At 37.4% G+C, this 19,075-nt stretch overlaps 1 protein-coding gene across 2 annotated transcripts; it reads right to left on the reverse strand.

Moving 5' to 3' along the window:
* Positions 1-701: 701 nt before the first annotated feature.
* Positions 702-14,785, reverse strand: LOC306876819 (sushi repeat-containing protein SRPX-like). Of its 2 annotated transcripts, XM_079428236.1 has the most exons (10): positions 14,609-14,731; positions 7,420-7,467; positions 6,846-7,037; positions 5,598-5,774; positions 5,370-5,496; positions 5,037-5,158; positions 4,073-4,252; positions 3,624-3,757; positions 1,559-1,680; positions 795-1,258 (listed from the first exon to the last, which is right to left on the reverse strand). In XM_079428236.1, the coding sequence occupies exons 1-10, from the start codon at positions 14,673-14,675 to the stop codon at positions 1,081-1,083; spliced, it is 1,347 nt and encodes a 448-aa protein (XP_079284362.1). In that variant the 5' UTR covers positions 14,676-14,731; the 3' UTR covers positions 795-1,080. The 2 variants fall into 2 exon arrangements, with proteins under 2 accessions (XP_079284363.1, XP_079284362.1); XM_079428237.1 differs by lacking the exon at positions 7,420-7,467 and having other exon boundaries at positions 702-1,258; positions 14,609-14,785.
* Positions 14,786-19,075: the final 4,290 nt, after the last annotated feature.

The raw sequence follows: 19,075 nt of genomic DNA on the forward strand, positions 1-19,075 counted from the left end.
AAACAACTGTTGCCGATTAATTCCTTTTTTTTTTTTTTCTCGTCTTTATTATTTGCAGTTTTCTATGTTTCTGTCTCTTTCTACACCCAAACATAGATATGTTTATATATATTATTTGAAAGATGTCTTCTGCTCACCATGGCTGCATTTATTTGATCAAAAATACAGTAAAAATAATGTGAAATATTATTTCAGTTTAAAATAACTTTTCTGTTTTGATTTGTTTTTTAAATGTAATTTATTTCTGTGGTGGCTAAGCTGAATTTTCAGCAGTCATTACTCCAGTCTTCAGTGTCAAATTAACTTTTAGAAATCATTCTAATACGCAGATTTGTTTTTTGAAACTCAAAATTTTATATACTTTGTTCTCATATAAAGATATGTAAAATATATATATATATATATATATATATATATATATATATATATATGTATCCACAGTGGTCTACAAGAGTTATGAAAATTTCTAGTTTTTCACATGGAAACAAAATAGCTTCCACTGACTCTTACAAAATCTTTTAAATATTAATAAATATATAAATAAAAAATATAATTCTTATAAGAAATTTTAATAAAACCCTACACCAAAGTACTTTCAATAATGTTAGCCTTCTCCCTTTTTTTTTTTTTTTTTTTACCACCGTGACATTTAATACGTCATTCCATACATAAATTAAAAACATATTTATCATAACTCTGTTGTACTCAAATTTGAGTATATTTATTTAACAAACCAGGGAACTAAGATAAACATGACTGGCATTTTAAGAAACCTGAGTCACATGCGCTCAAATGTCAATCATCAAACAGGCCTTTATTGCATTAATATTGCTTTGACAGTATTTCTTAATAAAAGTAGACCGTCCATAAATAGAAACACCAGACAAATAAAATAGAGTAGAGCATCATAAAAAAGATAAACAACAGAGACTCATATTTAGAGATGTGTGTGCATGTATGTACTGTATGTTTTCAATATGTGATAAGATGTAGCAGCTCTGTCCAGACTCTCTCTTGTAGTTTGGTAGCTTTATAACCAGTAGAAACAGACGTGTAAATGTGTGTACTGTATATATACATCTAGCAGCTCTGTCCAGCCTCTTTCTGTAGTATGACCTCCTCAGTGCGGAGGGGAAACGTGTCAATGGTGGTAAAGATCTCTGCTGCTGTGATGGGGAAAGTGTAGCGCTGCTTATCCACTCCCTGTTTGTCCAGCAGCACCATGTTAAATGAGTTCTGAGACAGCTGCAGCAGCAACCTGCCCCACACAACAAACACACTGTTTACTATTGGGATAAAGTCACTACAAGTTGATATTCAAAGTAGTGTTGTATATCATTGTAAGTATTATCAGGGCTGTCCTTTGGGTGGCGCAGCTGGTATGGTCACGACGGGGCCAGGGCTTTGAGGGGGTCCCATGGCGAACGGACAGAGGGGGAATCCCCCTTCCACCCTGGAACACGATCGCGAATGGATCGAGGGGGGCCCCGTGTCCGCTAAGGACGGCCCTGAGTATTATGAAATATAGTATAGTAATGAAAATATAGTAATGAAGTACCTGAGTTGTACAGCCAGTCCTGGAGGGATGAGCCTGTGTCTGATGCGGCCTATCTGAGCTGGATAAACGCCCACCAACTCAATCACTGTCACATGTCTCAAGTCCAGACCACACTGGGCATGCTGAACCACACACACACACACACACACAATACAGATCATTCCAATTTAGTTGCTTATATATGTACAATCGTACAAAGTATTGTAACATCATTAATTTCTCTCTCTCTCTGTATTTATATAACAGATGAATCTTACAATCACTTCTATATTAAAATATAATCATATATCTTAATATTACGGTGCTGGCCAAAATTATCAGAACGGTTTTAAGTCAGTTATTTATATCTTTTGCTGTAGTGTGTCAGTATGAAATATCAGTTTACATTTCCAAACATTCATTTTGCCAGTAATTGTAATAATCCAGTGAGATTTTTGTTTGCACAAGGAGTCTGACAACAGCCAGTGATCCACACAGAGATCTGATCTAATCATCATCCAGTCTGTCTGGAATGACACAAAAAAACTGAACAAACAGACAGACTAAATCCAGAGGAACTGTGGCAATGTCTCCAAGATGCTTTAAGAAACCTACCTGCAAAGCTACAGTTAAAAAGTTTTAGGCACTTATGTAAAATGCTGTCAAATATAATATCATAAATAGATTTTCTTTATCAATTAACTTCTATTAACTAAATTAAATCAACATTTGGTGCGTTTAAAGCAGCTTTTGCCCTTGGTGCACTTGCGCATAGTTTTTCAGGAAGCTTTGCAGGTAGCTTTCTTGAAGCATCTTTGAGACGTTGCCACAGTTCTTCTGGATTTAGTCTGTCTCAGTTTGACAGACAGACAGACAGACAGACAGACAGATAGATAGATAGATAGATAGATAGATAGATAGATAGATAGATAGATAGATAGATAGATATCATGAATCTTACCATAATTTGTACAAGTTAATATTATATATTTACTAAAAATATTTTACATTTAAATTATAAATTAATTTTAAATTTAAATTTTAAAAATTGATATATTGTTATTTTTATTTCTTAATTGTACAAATGATTGTGAGATTGATCAATACTGTCAATAAAGTACACACACACAAATACATGTAATTTTGTATATACATACATATATATATATATATATATATATATGTGCATCTCAAAAAATTAGAATATCGTGAAAAAGTTTTTCTTGTAATATTATTTCAAAAAGTGAAACTTTCATATATTTTAGATTCATTACATGTAAAGTAAAACACTTCGAACGTTTTTTTGTTTTAATTTTTGCTGGTGTTGGTCCACTGTGTTTTCTAAAGTCCACAGTCAGCGCAGCCATCTACCAGGAACTTTTAGAGCACTTCATGCTTCCTTCTGCTGACAAGCTTTATGGAGATGCTGATTTCATTTTCCAGCAGGACTTGGCATCTGCCCACACTGCCAAAGGTACCAAAAGCTGGTTCAATGACCATGGTGTTACTGTGCTTGATTGGCCAGTAAACTCGCCTTACCCGAACCCCATACAAAATCTATGGGGTATTGTCAAGAGGAAGATAAGAGACACCAGACCCAACAATGCAGATGACCTGAAGGCCGCTATCAAAGCAACCTGGGCTTCCATTACACCTGAGCAGTGCCACAGGCTGATTGCCTCCATGCCACGCCGCATTGATGCAGTAATTCATGAAAAAGGAGGCCCAACCAAGTATTGAGTGCATAGAAATGAACATACTTTTCAGAAGCCTGACATTTCTGTTTAAAATATCCTTTTTTTATTGATCTCAAATTATCTGAGACACTGAATTTGGGGTTTTCATTATCTGTAAGCCATAATCATCCAAATTTCAAGAAATAAAGGCTTGAAATATTTCACTCTATGTGTAATCAATGTATATAATATATGGGTTTCACTTTCTGAAATGAGTGACAAAAAATATTGACCGTATTCATGATATTCTAATTTTTTGAGATGTACCTATACACACACATATATTTATACACACACACACACACACAAATAATATATACAGAATAAAAAGGCAGATATTGATCTTGTACCTGTAAATTAGTCATCTGGAATCTGTAGTAGTGATTAGCAGCTGAGGGGGCAGAGATGATCAGAACGCGGCGTTTCTCATAGAACTGGTCCAGTAATGCAGCAGCAGATCGCACACCAACATTAATATTCATGGCTTTTAATAAAACAAATGATTACGATGTTATTCACCAGAGGGCAGGACAGGAACAGCAAAATCATGCATTTTACATGAATTCTGAGTTTTAATCTCAGAAGAATAACAAATAATTCTGTCATGAAAATTCTGCCATCATTTATTCGAACAGTCTGCCTTCAATATTAAATTTGAATATTTTACCTGAATCAGCAGCATCATTCTTTCAAGAATGCTATGTAATCTTACATATAAAGAGGTATAATGTATAATGCAAGGAATTCCTCTATGCCAATTGTAGGTGTTTGTGAAGTGTTAATGTGTTTTTTATCGTACGAGCACAGGAAGTCTCCAGGCCAGACCACTCCATGTTAAACTGGCAGACTCTGGCAGCGCTGCCCCTGAGCTCGTAGCCGCCCAGACAGCGGAATTCACACGTGGCCCCGTAATTATCACCAGCACTGTCACATTTCATCCAGCCATTGTCAGGGACAGAGAGAGGAGTACAGCGGCGCACTGCAACATGCACACAGTGTCAATGCCAGCATATTATGCAATGTTCTGCAACTAAATAAACCAATTACATTTTTCAGTAATGTGAGAGTAGTTTACCTGTTATCATAACGATTTAGCTTTTTCAGTTGCCTACATTATATAATCTGATAGCTACACTATTGCTAAAAATTTTGGACTCGGTGCGATTTTTTTTAAAGAACTTTAAAGTCACAGTAAATACATTTATGTTACAAAAGATTTCCATTTCAAATAAATGCTGTTCTCTTGAACTGTATGTTTTTCAAAGAATCTTGAAAATAATTTATCTCAGTTTCCATTAAAATATTAAGCCGCATAACTGTTTTCAAAATTAATAAAAAGAAGAAAAACAATGTTGTGCCGCAAATCAGCATATTCAGAAAAAATTCTGAAAAATCATGTTACACACAAGGCTGGAGTAATGACTGTTAAAAATTCAGCTTTGCCATCACAAGAATAAATTACATTTTCAAATATATTAAAATAGAAACAGTTATTTTAAAGTGTAATATTTCAAAACATTACTGTTCAACTCAAACCAAGTGAAATAAAAGTAAGTATAAGAGATTTCTTTCAAAAGCGTTAACAGATCTTACCAACCACAAACATTTGAACAGTAGTGTATATTTGATGTCAACACATTTAAAAAGCTTCAGCTAACAGTTTTGTAGCTAACATTTCTTAGATTGCTCATAGAACTGTATTTTGACTTCTTAAAACATGAGTAACTGATAGCTTAGAAAGCTAAAGTTTTAAAAGAACTCACCTCTCACTCGAACATTGAACCTGCAGGTTGCCTTGTTCTCAGCACGGTCAAACACACTGTATGATAATTTATGATTCCCTTCTGGAAAGTGTGAGCCTGATGGCTTTCCTTTCAGTATAACACTACAACATAAACAAACAGTCTCATTCTCACAAGAGGAATCTGGATTAGATTTATTAGATTGGTTAGATTTAAATGTGAATTCAGCTAGAAAGTACTCAATTCTCAATTGTGGCATTGAGCGGTCAAATATTTTAGCATAAAGACCTGAATTTGAACTAAATTTGCACAATGCCATGGTTACTTTCATATATGTTGAGGATAAAAACAGACTCTGTCAGGATGCCGTCTGCCGTATCTTTGCCCTCTGGTGTGTCCCACGTCACTTTGGCAGTGAGTTTTCCTGGTTCAGCGGTCTTCTCCTTTATATTAGGACACTTAATAACTGGGGGATCCACATCTGAAACAGAAAACACTTTTACATGCCTGACAATCTAAATACTATGTCATGGATCAATATCTGTAAATAAATATTGAGTGTTCAATGACTATTTAACCCACCCACGCAAACACTGTTGCCTCCGCTCCACGTTCTGCTGCTTTGGCAGGTGGCACTGTGGTCTCCTCGAAGCGTGTACCCTGGTGAGCAGAAAAACTGGCAGCGGGAATTGAAGTACGATCCGTCTGAACACTTATAACCTCCGTTAGATGGCATGGCCAGTTTAGGGCAGCGGACCTCTGTAAACATAATTCATGCCCTGGTGAAAATTGATTATCAATGGCCAATCACTGCTGTTAATCCAAATCAATCCATGTGTCATACAGCTGCTGATTGACATGTGGCTGGCTGTGAGTAGTGCTAAATTGTGTCTTGAGATGCCTTCAAGTCTGAGGGTCCAACTGGGACACTATTCTCAATCATAATTAATAATCATTTGAGGAAGAAATAAAAAACAAAAATCAACTGAGAATCAGTAAATTAATTGAACTCGATTAAAGTTAATGAAACTGGAATTTGCTAATCAAAATAGTCAATAACAAAAATGTATATAATAAAGCAAACTGAAAAACAATTTAAAGTTTACCAATTACTAATATAGAAATCATAATAAAAAAATACACTACTGTAAAACATTTGGGGTCTTTTTAAGTATTTTTAAAAAGATTTTTAAATAAAATAATAATTTTATTCAACAAGAATGCATTAAACTGATCAACAGTGAGAATAAAGAAATTTCAAATAATTGTGTTCATTTGAACTTTCTATTCATCAAAGAAACACAGTTTCCACAAAAAAATATTATGCAGCAATAGTTAGAAATGTTTCTTGAGCACCAAATCAGCATATTAGAATGATTTCTGAAGGATCATGTGACACTGAAGATTGGAGTAATGGCTGCAGCAAATTGGTTTTTGCCATCAAAAGAACCAATTACATTTTAAAATATATTCATAGAAAACTGTTATTTGAAATTAAATTATTTTAAATTCACAATATTACTGTTTTTACAGTATATTAATCAAATAAATACAGCCTTGAGCTGTATTTATTTGATACAGCATTAGAGACTTTATTTTTAAAACATTCAAATATGGTACCAAGCCCAAACTTTTAAATGGTAGCGTAAATGAACAAACAATAAATAGTAAATAAAATCACAACAAATGTGTGATTATGTAATGTTAGCAAAATGATTGCAATAAAATATAGAACTGAATATGCACTAATTCATCTTAATCATTGAAGTGAGTCAGCATTCATATGCAATTTGATCTTATAATTAAGTTATGTGAATGTCAACGTCAGACCTCGGCAAGCGTAGTTTCCTGACCACTGTTTGCTGGCCATACAGAGGATCTCGCTGCTGCCGTGCATCTCATAGCCCGTCTTACAGCGGATCTTGCAACGAGTTCCCAGAACATTCTTATAACGTTCTCCGCGTGGTGTCTGGCAGCTGATGTGTCCATGCTTGACTTTCACTGGAGCACACCATGGAACTCCTAGAAAGAGACACACGTTATCACACATGTACACAAATACACTGAAGAAAGACACTGAGTCATACCAAAACACACACAAAACATGGTCTTATAAAGTTACCTTGATAACTGGCATCATCCAGACATGCATGAAGAAACATGAACACAGATAAAGTAGCACAGCCACAGAAGAAGAGGAAGCAATCAAAGGCCTGAGGCCTAAGCAGGCAGTCAGAGATGTAGTGTCCTCTTGTATTGTGAATGTATGTGTTCTGACAGCAGCGCTCATGTGTTATGATGTGGTAAGAGTGTTTTACTGAGAGAAGATGGGTTTAAGTTCTGTGTAATGGCTTTTTGAGACCAATATGTGCATTTAATGTAGTATGTCCTTGCGTGTGTTCACCTGTGTATCGCACATCTTCATCATCAGTGTATGGCCAGTATCCAGAGCCTGCAAAACAGTTTAGGGCAGCAAAAGCAAGAAAGAGTTGGCATTACCGCAGAATTTCAGATTCAGCTCAGCTAGATGTTGTAATATGTTGATTTGTTGTAATATCTTGTTTTATTTTTAAGTTCAGTTTGCTAACATGTGGAAACCTCAGAATATAAATGTGTAATTGTATACACTACCGTTCAAGAGTTAAAGAGAACTGTTTTCAGGATTGATAACAATAAGAAACGTTATTTGAACACCTAATTAGCATATTAGAATGATTTGTGAAGGATCATGTGACACTGAAGACTGGAGTAATGGCTGCTGAAAATTTCGCTTTCCATCCCAGGAATAAATGACATTTTAAATAGAAAAGAGTTCATTTAAATTGTAATAATATTTTACAATATTAATATTTTTCAGTAATATTTTAAAATGTTTCTTTTTATATATTAAAATGTTTTCTTTAATCTTACCGACCCTATTTGTATTTATTTATCATTTTGTAATTTTATATCTCACTTCTCTTTTTAAACATTACCTTTAGCAGCGTGACCTTTTTAAGTTTATAAATGTCACAGTATTTCCTTTGCAAAACTTTCCTGCAATTATATTTGTATTAGTATTATTTTTTTGTTTTTACTCTGAAGCTTACATCGGAAACATCTGAAATCTGGGTTTGTTGCATTTATGGCATGGCATGAAATGCAACAATGACCCCAGCAGGTAATGTAGTGAATTACAGTGTGTCACAGGGCGATGCAGTGAAAATGGCTGCCACATAAAATAACATATAACACTACAGGTACATCTCAGAAAATTTGAATATTGAAATTTCATTTCAGAAAGTGAAACCCATATATTATATACATTGATTACACATAGAGTGAAATATTTCAAGCCTTTATTTCTTGAAATTTTGATGATTATGGCTTACAGATAATGAAAACCCAAAATTCAGTGTCTCAGAAAATTTGAATATTACATAAGATCAATAAAAAAAGGATATTTTAAACAGAAATGTCAGGCTTCTGAAAAGTATGTTCATTTCTATGCACTCAATAATTGGTTGGGCCTCCTTTTGCATGAATTACTGCATCAATGCGGCGTGGCATGGAGGCTATCAGCCTGTGGCGCTGCTCAGGTGTAATGGAAGTCCAGGTTGCTTTGATAGCGGCCTTCAGGTCATCTGCATTGTTGAGTCTGGTGTCTCTCATCTTCCTCTTGACAATACCCCATAGATTTTGTATGGGGTTCGGGTAAGGTGAGTTTACTGGCCAAACAAGCACAGTAACACCATGGTCATTGAACCAGCTTTTGGTACCTTTGGCAGTGTGGGCAGGTGCCAAGTCCTGCTGGAAAATGAAATCAGCATCTCCATAAAGCTTGTCAGCAGAAGGAAGCATGAAGTGCTCTAAAATTTCCTGGTAGATGGCTGCGCTGACTGTGGACTTCAGAAAACACAGTGGAGCAACACCAGCAGATGACATGGCAGCCCAAATCATCATTGACTGTGGAAACTTGACACTGAACTTCAAGCAACATGGATTCTGTGCCTCTCCACTCTTCCTCCAGACTCTGGGACCTTGATTTCCAAATTAAATGCAAAATTTACTTTCATCTAAAAAGAGGACTTTGGACCACTGAGCAACAGTCCAGTTCTTTTTCTCCACAGCCCAGGTAAGACGCTTCTGACGTTGTCTCTGGTTCAGAAGTGGCTTGGTAGCCCTTTTCCTGAAGACGTCTGAGCGTGGTGACTCTTGATGCACTGACTCCAGCTTCAGTCCACTCCTTGTGAAGCTCTCACAAGTGTTTGAATCAGCTTTGCTTGACAGTATTCTCAAGCTTGCAGTCATCCCTGTTGCTTGTGCATCTTTTCCTACCCAAATTCTTCCTTCCAGTCAACTTTGCATTTAATATGCTTTGATACAGCACTCTGTAAACAGCCACACATTTCAGTAATGACCCTCTGTGACTTACCCTCTTTCTGGAGGGCGTCAATGTTCGTCTTCTGGATCATTGCCAAGTCAGCAGTCTTCTCCATTATTGTGGTTTCAAAGAACAAGAGATACCCGGAATTTATACTGTAGGGATGGTCATTAATTGAAACTCAAATGTAAATATTCTAATATTTTGAGATACTGATTTTTGATTTTCATGAGCTGTAAGCTCTAATCATCATAATTAAAACAAAAAACTTTTGAAATGTTTTACTTTACATGTAATGAATCTAAAATATATGAAAGTTTAACTTTTTGAAATAAGTTACAAGAAAAAATTAACTTTTTCACGATATTCAAATTTTTTTAGATGTACCTGTATATTAGGATAACATGCTTTGCATGGAAGGACTAGATGGAATAGATGTAGTCATGGCTTCATTCAGAGATCAGACTAGTAGCTGCTAATTTTACATTGCTTATTTACTTTGAATGTCATGGCAGAAGCTCTTTTACAACAGTCAATGTGTAATTTCAACTTCCATCAACCATGCTGCATAAAAAAACCCATTAATGTTCTCCAACAGAAATAGGTTTCGGTGTTCTATTCCATCTAATTCTGTGACTTGTATGGAAAACTCCATTACCCACAGATCGCCCTCTTAGACTGGGATCAAACGCAAAAAACAAGAGCCTGCATTCAGTGCATATAAATTGATGCTGATTCGCTTTTTTATTCCCTCTAGTTCTGTTCTTTTGTCTCTTGTGTGTGTGTAAGTGTGTGGATGGCAGATCACACAGCAAGTTAGATCAAAGCTCCCTCTGATACAGTAACAAGAACTCAAGAGACTCAGCAGCACACACACACACACACATGTTGGTTTTTGTGGTTTATGGGGACTCTCCATAGGCGTAATGGTTTTTATACTATACAAACTGTGTGTGCTATTGCCCTACACCAACCCTACACCTAAACTTAGCCCTCACAGGAGACTTTGTGCATTTTTACAATTTAAAAAAAAAACACATTTTAATATGTTTTTTAAGCCTTTTGAATTACGGGGACATAGGCAGTGTCCTCATAAACCACCTTCATATTGTAATACCTCTGTCATACCCATGTCATTATACAAATTTGTGTCCTCATAAACCACATAAACATGCACACACACACACACACACACACATACACACACATAATGTTAATGCAGAGCTAGAGGCGAATCATGAGAGGACCACAGTTTTCCAACTTCTATCATGGAAAACACTCCACAGGGATCATGTGTGTAGTTGTGTGTGAGTTTGCTCCATTTGGCAGATGAGTTTTCCTGTTCCATTCTGTTAAGCTCAGCAGAACGTTGTGTAACCCAGAATACTCACTGACTTGGATCAGTTTCTCTCTCTCTCTCTCTCTCTCTCTCTCACACACACACACACACACACACACACACACACACACAAACACACACACACACACACACACACACACACACAAACACGCGTATAAATAGGGAGTTTCCACTTTATGGTAACTAAACCATATAGTAACTAAACCATATAGCTTCTGCTGCATCTTCTGTTTTACCACAGTCCTGAGCATCACAAAAGATGTCACAACTTCTACAATGTTTAGCTTAAAAACGGCTCACTCTTGGATGGACGTTCTGCAGTCATTAGTCATCAGAAAGTAAGATCCCTCAGGCTCCCTATGTTCAGTCTGCAACAGTTCCAGCCTCACAGATTCACGACTCCTATGTGTGTGGAAGTTATCCTCATTCTACAGTCTGACAGTCAGGTAGAGACTAATTATGTTCATATCCAACTATCAGCCACCGCACAATGGCCTATCAATCATCCAGAACACCTTATCAGCACAGTATCAGTTCCTTAGCAAACATCCAGATCAAAGTTTGTCTTAATGAACTTTCCTTTTCTATATTGAAACTATTGTTTTACATCAATGTTTAAATAAAGTCACAACAACAGGGTTATATTCTAAACTTATGATCTTTTTCTCTCATAAGCTGCAAGCTAGTTCACTTAAGAGTTTTGTAAATTAGAGCTACTGATTTATCACATTAGTCAAAACAATTAGTTCAGACCATTTGAATAATTCACATTTGAGTATGTGGGTATTTTTACAACTACATAAAAGCACATGAAATTCACTGATATTAGTTCTCAAATCAGGAGACAGGACAGTGTCTTAATCTTGTAACATGTGTTCATGTTTTAGCCAGCATGAGTCTGTGTTTGTGTTCACAAGGCCATAAAATACACAAACACAAATAGCCACCCAGTCTTTGTGAATAAACAATGTACAGCATTTGAGGTAATTCACCGAAACGTTGTAAAACGTCATTTATTTTACTGACATTTGCTTTAAACATGCAAATAAAGCCAATATGCGAGTCTGACGATCTGTTGTACTCGTAAATTGGACCTCCAGTGCATTTACAAATTGACATCTGGACCACAACCACAACCTAAAACCCAATGACATGAGCCACAACCTCACAGTCAACATTTTACTCAATTACATTTCCAGTTGTGATTAACTCTAACGTCCTCGCAATGAAGATGAATTGGTAATTAAGCAATTAATTCTACCACCACAACACTTGCATCTCTGCAGCTTCTTGAATTGTATTTCCAGCAGCACAGGAAATTCACATGTCTGAGCGAGTCCAAGCAAGGCTCTTTGCTTTTTTAATTAATTCTCTAAACAAAAAAATCTTTGACAGAGAAACCAAGGTTTGAAGGGATTTATTCTGCTTCTGCTGGAATATAAACAATGTTTTCTGGAAGCAAAATGTACTTTTTGTTCTTACAAATATACACAAAATACTCCAAAACGAGCCCCCTTACAAGCCAACCAGCTTGATACAACCTAAACCAGATTCAAATGCTACAAACACCTAAAAATATGTTACAATTTAGCTGAATATGTTACATGAGGCTGCATACACATCAGGCATCAAGCAACCATATCTGGCAATGGAAATATCGACCTCTAGTCAAGTCAAGTCACCTTTATTTATATAGCGCTTTTAACAATGTAAATTGTGTCAAAGCAACTGCACAATACCAAAAAAGGAAAATAGTGTGTCAATAATGTAAAATGAAAAGATTAAAAAAAGATTTTCAGTTAAAGGCATTTCATTATTGAATTCAGTGATGTCATCATCCAGCTTTGTTCAGTTTAAATAGTATCTTTGTAATCAGGTCGACGATATCGCTGGAAATGAAGTGTCCCCAACTAAGCAAGCCAGAGGCGACAGCGGCAAGGAACCAAAACTCCATCGGTGACAGAATGGAGAAAAAACCTTGGGAGAAACCAGGCTCAGTCGGGGGACCAGTTCTCCTCTGGCCAAACGAACCAGCAGTTCAATTCCAACTGCAGCAAAGTCAGATTGTAAGGGCTCAACTGGTTCCAGTGGTCTTTCCCGATGGCTGTCTAAGTGGCGGGGTCCTCACTGGGGATCTGTCTCTGGCGCTCAACTCGGTGTCCTGGTCTCCGCTGACGTTCAGGGCTGTAGAGGTCTCTGGGTGCTGATCCACTATCTGATCTGGATACGAACTGGATCTGGTGACTGCAGTGACCATCTACGGACCGGATCGGGTGGCTACGCTGACTGTCTACAGCCCTGAACGTCAGTGAAGACCAGGACAACTAGATGAGCCCCAGAGACTGATCCCCAGTGAAGACCCTGTCTCCTAGACGGCCATTGGGACAAGACGAGTCCTTTGCACAATCTGATTCTGATTTAGCCTAGATTTAAACTGCTGATTTTGTCTGGCCAGAGGAGAATGACACTATTTCGACAAACTATTTCCCCGTCTAAATACTATAAAGCCACCCAGCTTTATATCAAGCTGATTTAAAGCTGCTTTGACACAATTTGTATTGCTAAAAGCGCTATACAAATAATAGTGACTAAAAATGTGGACAGAGCCTCCAGCTTTGAACACAAAAAGATCTTTAGTCCCACTAAAATTTGAAAAATATCAAAACATCAGTCATATTTCCAAAAATCTGATGCAGACCCCATGCTAATTGAAGATGAAAAAAATAAAAATCATTCTGGCAGAGGTAGACACAGCTATGTAGCAGTGTGTCAAAGCCTGAGGAACATCACAACACCAGCATATTAATACATGCCTGATGATTTATTATTAGTTGATCCAGATTTTGCATGCAGAATTTCTGTAATGTAAATTCAATGTCACTGTATCAAATTTTGATGATTAAGATGTGAGATTTGACTTGGCCTCCAAATGACTCAACAACACAATCAAGAATAAATATTATCCTCTTGAATAGGCACTTAAAAATTATTATTTGTACAGTCCATATCTTGCTAACTTAGAGTATAATGAGGAAACATAATATATGATTTATGATAAAACAATCATAATTTATGAATGTGTAAGGTATTAAAGATCTAAATGATCTAAATGAGAGGATAATTAATAAACTGTTTTTTCTAAATGTGCATGGTGTTAAAGATTAAAATGATCTGAATTATTCAAATATCACATACTACTACATTTACATGACTCAATGTATGAGAAATAATAGCTATATATAATGTTGTGTGTGTGTGTGTGTAGAGTGAGTAAATATATATATATATATATATATATATATATATATATGATTGCTCACTCTACACACATACACACTAAATTAATTGTCCAAATTACAAGCCCAAAAAGACTGAACATGTCTGCTTCTTTGGAAATATTGCAAATTCTGACAGTCATCCCAGCGCTTTGATGACTCTGCTGACCCACTTCCACAAGACGTTACGTTATTTATGTCACTAATCACAGACACTTTAAAGACATTCAAAAGATGTGTCAGACTCATCAGTATTGAGCAGATCGTCCGGGAGCGCAGTGTCCTAGTGGTGACAAGTCATCAGTGCCTTTTCATATGAAAGAGTTCAGTGTATTTTCCCTGGATTTAGGGAATTTACCCCTTCTTTCCCCCCCAAACAGCCCCAAACGCGTCCACGTAAACACTCTGAGCTCTGTTGTAATATACTGTGCAGGAAAGCTAGCAGAAACAGCATGGGAAAACTCATAGACGCACAAACACTTTATTCACTTTAATGTTTGCTTAACTCTGCATTAGTTTAATCAGTCTAACTCAACAAACACATTTTGACTTATCAAAGCTTACAGCGCGAGAACCGTTTGGATGGGTCTCTTACCGTCATACGCGAAACTCCCGGACAGCTGAAGTCCCACTATCATATACACACACATCCAGGTGTCCATCTTTAGGAAGTCCAGGAGCTACTGGGACACCTCGGGTGCATTCCTAGGCGAGAATCAAGAGCACAAGCCCGATCCCGCCTCCTCACCAGAAATACGAGAGCTCTTCATCCAGCGCGAGCGCGCGCACAGAGCGGCGCGTGGAGATTTAGCTGTACATGGATAAACTGTGTATGGCACTGTTATAAGTGTTCATTACAGCGACACCAAAAAGTAGGCTAAAAGTGAGACACTTAAGTCACAGCTAAATTGCCTTTTTATTATTCATGATTCATTATTGGAGATCAATTCAGAATTCTTCTTGTAGGAGTTTTTTGGTTCAAATTATGACAGAAATTCCAACAGGATTTCTTTAGAATTTGAGATTATGGTAGTGTGTAGTAGGTTTAATTCATGTACAAGCCTTACAGCTAAATACCTCAAAATTCAGAGTGAGAGAACATTGTAATTCATAATTTCTTCACTAAAGAAACCAACTCATTTTTCTTTTCATAAGCGACAGCTCTTGAGAGCAAAATCGTTTTAACTTTATGTTAAATCATAATATGCAGGTGCGTGACTCTGTTCTCTTGCACTTTAAATTGCAGTAATCATTTACAGTCTGGTATGCTGTTAATGACAGACCAGGTCTTGGAAAAGGAATGTCAAGAGAACAGTAACATAAAAAATTTTCACCAAAGCAGTGGTTTATTTTACTTTGTGTACACAGAAATAAATACTTCACGCATTTGCGCTTGAAAATTAACATTCATATAAACACTATGACAAAATATAATATGATTGGAATAATTTCAGTGAAGGCACTTGACATTCAAGAATCCACAACACTTTTAAAATGTCAAGGCCCGTGAACTCTCCATATATAGGCAGATGTTCAGTGTGGTCTCTGTGTTTGTAGTGCACTGCACACTTTGGGTTCATTTAAGGTTTAGATACTGTGGTAGGACATTGTTCCAGAATTGAGGGTCCTGAGCACCACTATCTGTTTTCTTCTTCCCTTTAACATTCTGTTGATGTCTTTGTCTGGTCTTCTGTCTGTCTCTCTGTGCATTTGTCTGTCTGCGCGGTGGTAACATATCTGGTTTGGCTCTCTGCTTTGGTACTTTGGTCTTTTCTTCCTCTTCTTCCTCCTCCCCTTCCTCCTCCTCTTCCTCAGTCTCTTCTTCCTGTTAGTCTTCCTCTTCACTGGTTTCTCTCGGTTTCCTCTCATTTTTCTCGGCTCTCTGCTTTGGTAATTTGGTCTTTTCTTCCTCTTCTTCCTCACCCTCTACTTCCTGTTCTTCTTCCTCATTGCTTCCATGTTTATCTTTTTTACTATTATTTTCTTTATGATCTGCTTCTTCCTCCTCCTCTTCCTCTTCATCACCTTCACTCTGTTCTTCTTCCTCTTCACTAGTTTCTATTTTTATATTCTTTTCTTTCTGCTCTATTTCCTCCTCCTCCTGTACCTCAGTCTCTTCTTCCTGATCTTCTTCCTCTTCACTAGATTCTCTCTGTTTCCTCCTGTTTTTCTCTGTTTTTATATTATTTTCTTCCTGCTCAGTTTCTTCATCCTCTTCCTCACTCTCTTCTTCTTGTTCTTCTTCCTCCTCACTAGCTTCTCTCTGTTTTCTTCTGTTTTTCTTTGTTTTTATATTCTTATTTTTCTGCTCTGTTTCTTCCTCCTTTTCTTCTACTACTTATTCAACTCCCTCCTCTTCTTCCTCATTAGTTTCTCTCTTTTTCCTCTGACTTCTCTCTGCTGTTTTATTTTCTTCCTTCTGGTCTATTTCTTCCTCTTCTGCTTCTTCGTCATGTCCGCTTTCTTCCTCATTATTTTCTTCCTCCATTTCATTCAGTTTGTCTGTCTCATCATCTTCATCTCCTCTCTCAGTTTCCTGTGTCTCTAAAATGTCAAGATTCTCTTCTTCTCTAAACTTCTCTTGGCCTGTATCCATTTCCCCTTTTTTTCTCTGCCCTCTTCCTCAATCAGTTCTTTCCCTTCTTGTTTTTCTCTGTCTTCATCTCCATCTGTCTCTGACATTTTTTCCTCATCTTCAGCTTCCACCTCATTCTGTCGTTTTACTTTTTCTCTCACACTCTCCTCTTTTTCACTCTTGTTTGTGACCCCATCTTCCTCGCTCTCTTCTTCCCCCTTTTCTTCCTGTTCTCCCTCTCCTTCATCTGTCTCATGCTCTTCCTCCTCTTCCTCACTCTCATCCTTTTCTTCACTCTCTCTGTCCTCTTCATCTGATCTCTCATTCTTTTTATCATTGTCGCTTTCAGATTGCTCATCTGTTTTCTCCTCATTACTGCTCTCTCCTTCCTGCTCCTCTTCTGCATCTGGTTTCTCCTCGTCTTCCACCTCGCTCTCCCTCTCCTCTTCCTTGTCTTTACCACCACTCTCTTCATATTCTTCCTCCTTTTGATCAGTTTCTCCTTCCTCATTCTCCTCTTTCTCTTGTCCCGCACTCTGCTTCCCTTCTTCTCTTTCAGTCTCATCTCCACTTTCTTCTCCTTTAGTCATCTCTCCCTCACTTTTGCTGCTCTGTCCGCTATTGCTGTCATCCTCTTCCTCTCCAGCTGCCTCACTTCCCTCTTCTTCTGCCTCCTCTTCCTCACTTTCCTCCTCTCCCTGTTGAGCACTCTCTCCTCTATCTTCATAATTCTCGCCCTCTCTTTCTTCTTCATCTTCAACAGCACTGTTCTCCTCCTCCTGCCCAACTCCCTCAAGTTCATCTTCTTCCTCAGCGAAACTCTTTTCTTCACCTCCCTCTTCCTTTTTCTGTCTCACTATCCTTCACATGTTCATCTTCCTCTATTTTTCCATCACCACTCACCCACATTTAGTTTTCTTTTGAAACTAGCTCATTTTGTTCATTTGTGCACTCTGCTGTTTGATTATGCTGTCATCCATTTCCTCAATTGCTGATACATCCTGAACTGTGCTGTCCTGTTCCACTTCCTGTTCTAGCAGGATATTGCTTTCTGTTGTTTCCTTGGACACTGATGGATGTGAGGACATCTCAATACTTGGTTCTGGTAGGGTTTCAGAAAGAACTTCAGCTGCTTTTATCAGTAGTGGTGCAGCACTTGCTATAGCCATGGGTGGTAGTGATGAAACTACACCACCCATAATGTTCTGCTCAGCCTGTGGCTTTCTGTCTGGCTCTTCAGGTTCAACAGTTTTTCTGGCAAATTTATTTTATTTTAGTGGTGACTGCTTGTATTGTGGTGATGAACTTGATGGAGTTAATAATTTACCAGATGATGATTCAGTTTCTTTGGTGGCAGAAGATTTATTGGTTGCTGATCGGTTATTGGACCATAAACTGGAAAATTAGTGACCTCTTTCTGGAGCTAAGCTTGTAATAGATGGAAATTCATGTTTCTGTTCAGTAAGCATTTTATCAGTGGGCGATTTACTATTTTTTTGATCGGACTGCAAGTTGGAAGCTGATTGGCTTTTTTCTGCAGTTCCTCTTGATTTTTGGTTCTTTATTGGGGGGAATGATATATCAGAGTTCTGAGGTGTTTTACTATAATTTTCCCTTTTGATTTCAATTTTTTCTTGTGCTGGCATTGCATGTTTAAGTTGGAAGTTTGCGTTCTTAGTCTCCACAACTTTTCCTTTTTTTGCTTTAGATATTCGTGTGGGTATAAAAACTGATAGAGGACTGGGTGTTTTGGATGCTGTTTCTGACATTGGGGCTCTTTCCAGATCTGATCTCTTCTTTTTTGCTTTCTTTGGTGTATGTTCACTTGGGCTTTCTTCTGTGTCAACATCTGTGCTTTGCATTTTAGCTGGAATCTTGACTGGTGTTGAGTTTCCCTGTTCTTGTGTGTTGATCAGTGTTGATCTGACCTCTTGAGTATTTCTAAGGGATGGCTTGATGTCTCTTTGAGGATCTGCCTGAGGTGTTGATTCAACTTTTCTAACCTCTATGGTGCCTGAGGGCACATTTTGAACCTTGACTGGTGACTTAACCCTCTTTGTAGCTCCTACTGGAATACCCATCTCTTTGATTTTGGGAGATTTCACCTCTTGAACTTTTGTGGGCGTTTCTCTAACTTGTTCAACCTCCTGAACTGAAGAACTTCTGGAGAAAGTCTTTTGAATTTCAATTGGACTTGATTTGGTCTTCTCCATCTTAGCAAGAGCAGTGCCCTCATGACCTCTGGAATCTGCATGTTGAACTTTACTATATTTGTCTGCTTTTGAAATGTTGTCCCTTGGACTGCATGTTTCACTGCTTCCCTCTTTTTCCTTAGCTGAAATTCTATCTGAAGACAATCTGAAATAAGAAAATATTTATGTGGCGTTGTCCTGGCAGGCAGTGTGATTGAGGCAGAAGCCGATTCCACAAAGGCTTCAATTTTGAAGCGTTAAGGAGTGTCTGTTGGAGATCTGGGTTGTAAGATGT

The sequence above is a fragment of the Barbus barbus genome (genome assembly GCF_936440315.1).
Source record: "Barbus barbus genome assembly, chromosome: 11".
NCBI classification, from domain to species: Eukaryota; Metazoa; Chordata; class Actinopteri; order Cypriniformes; family Cyprinidae; genus Barbus; species Barbus barbus.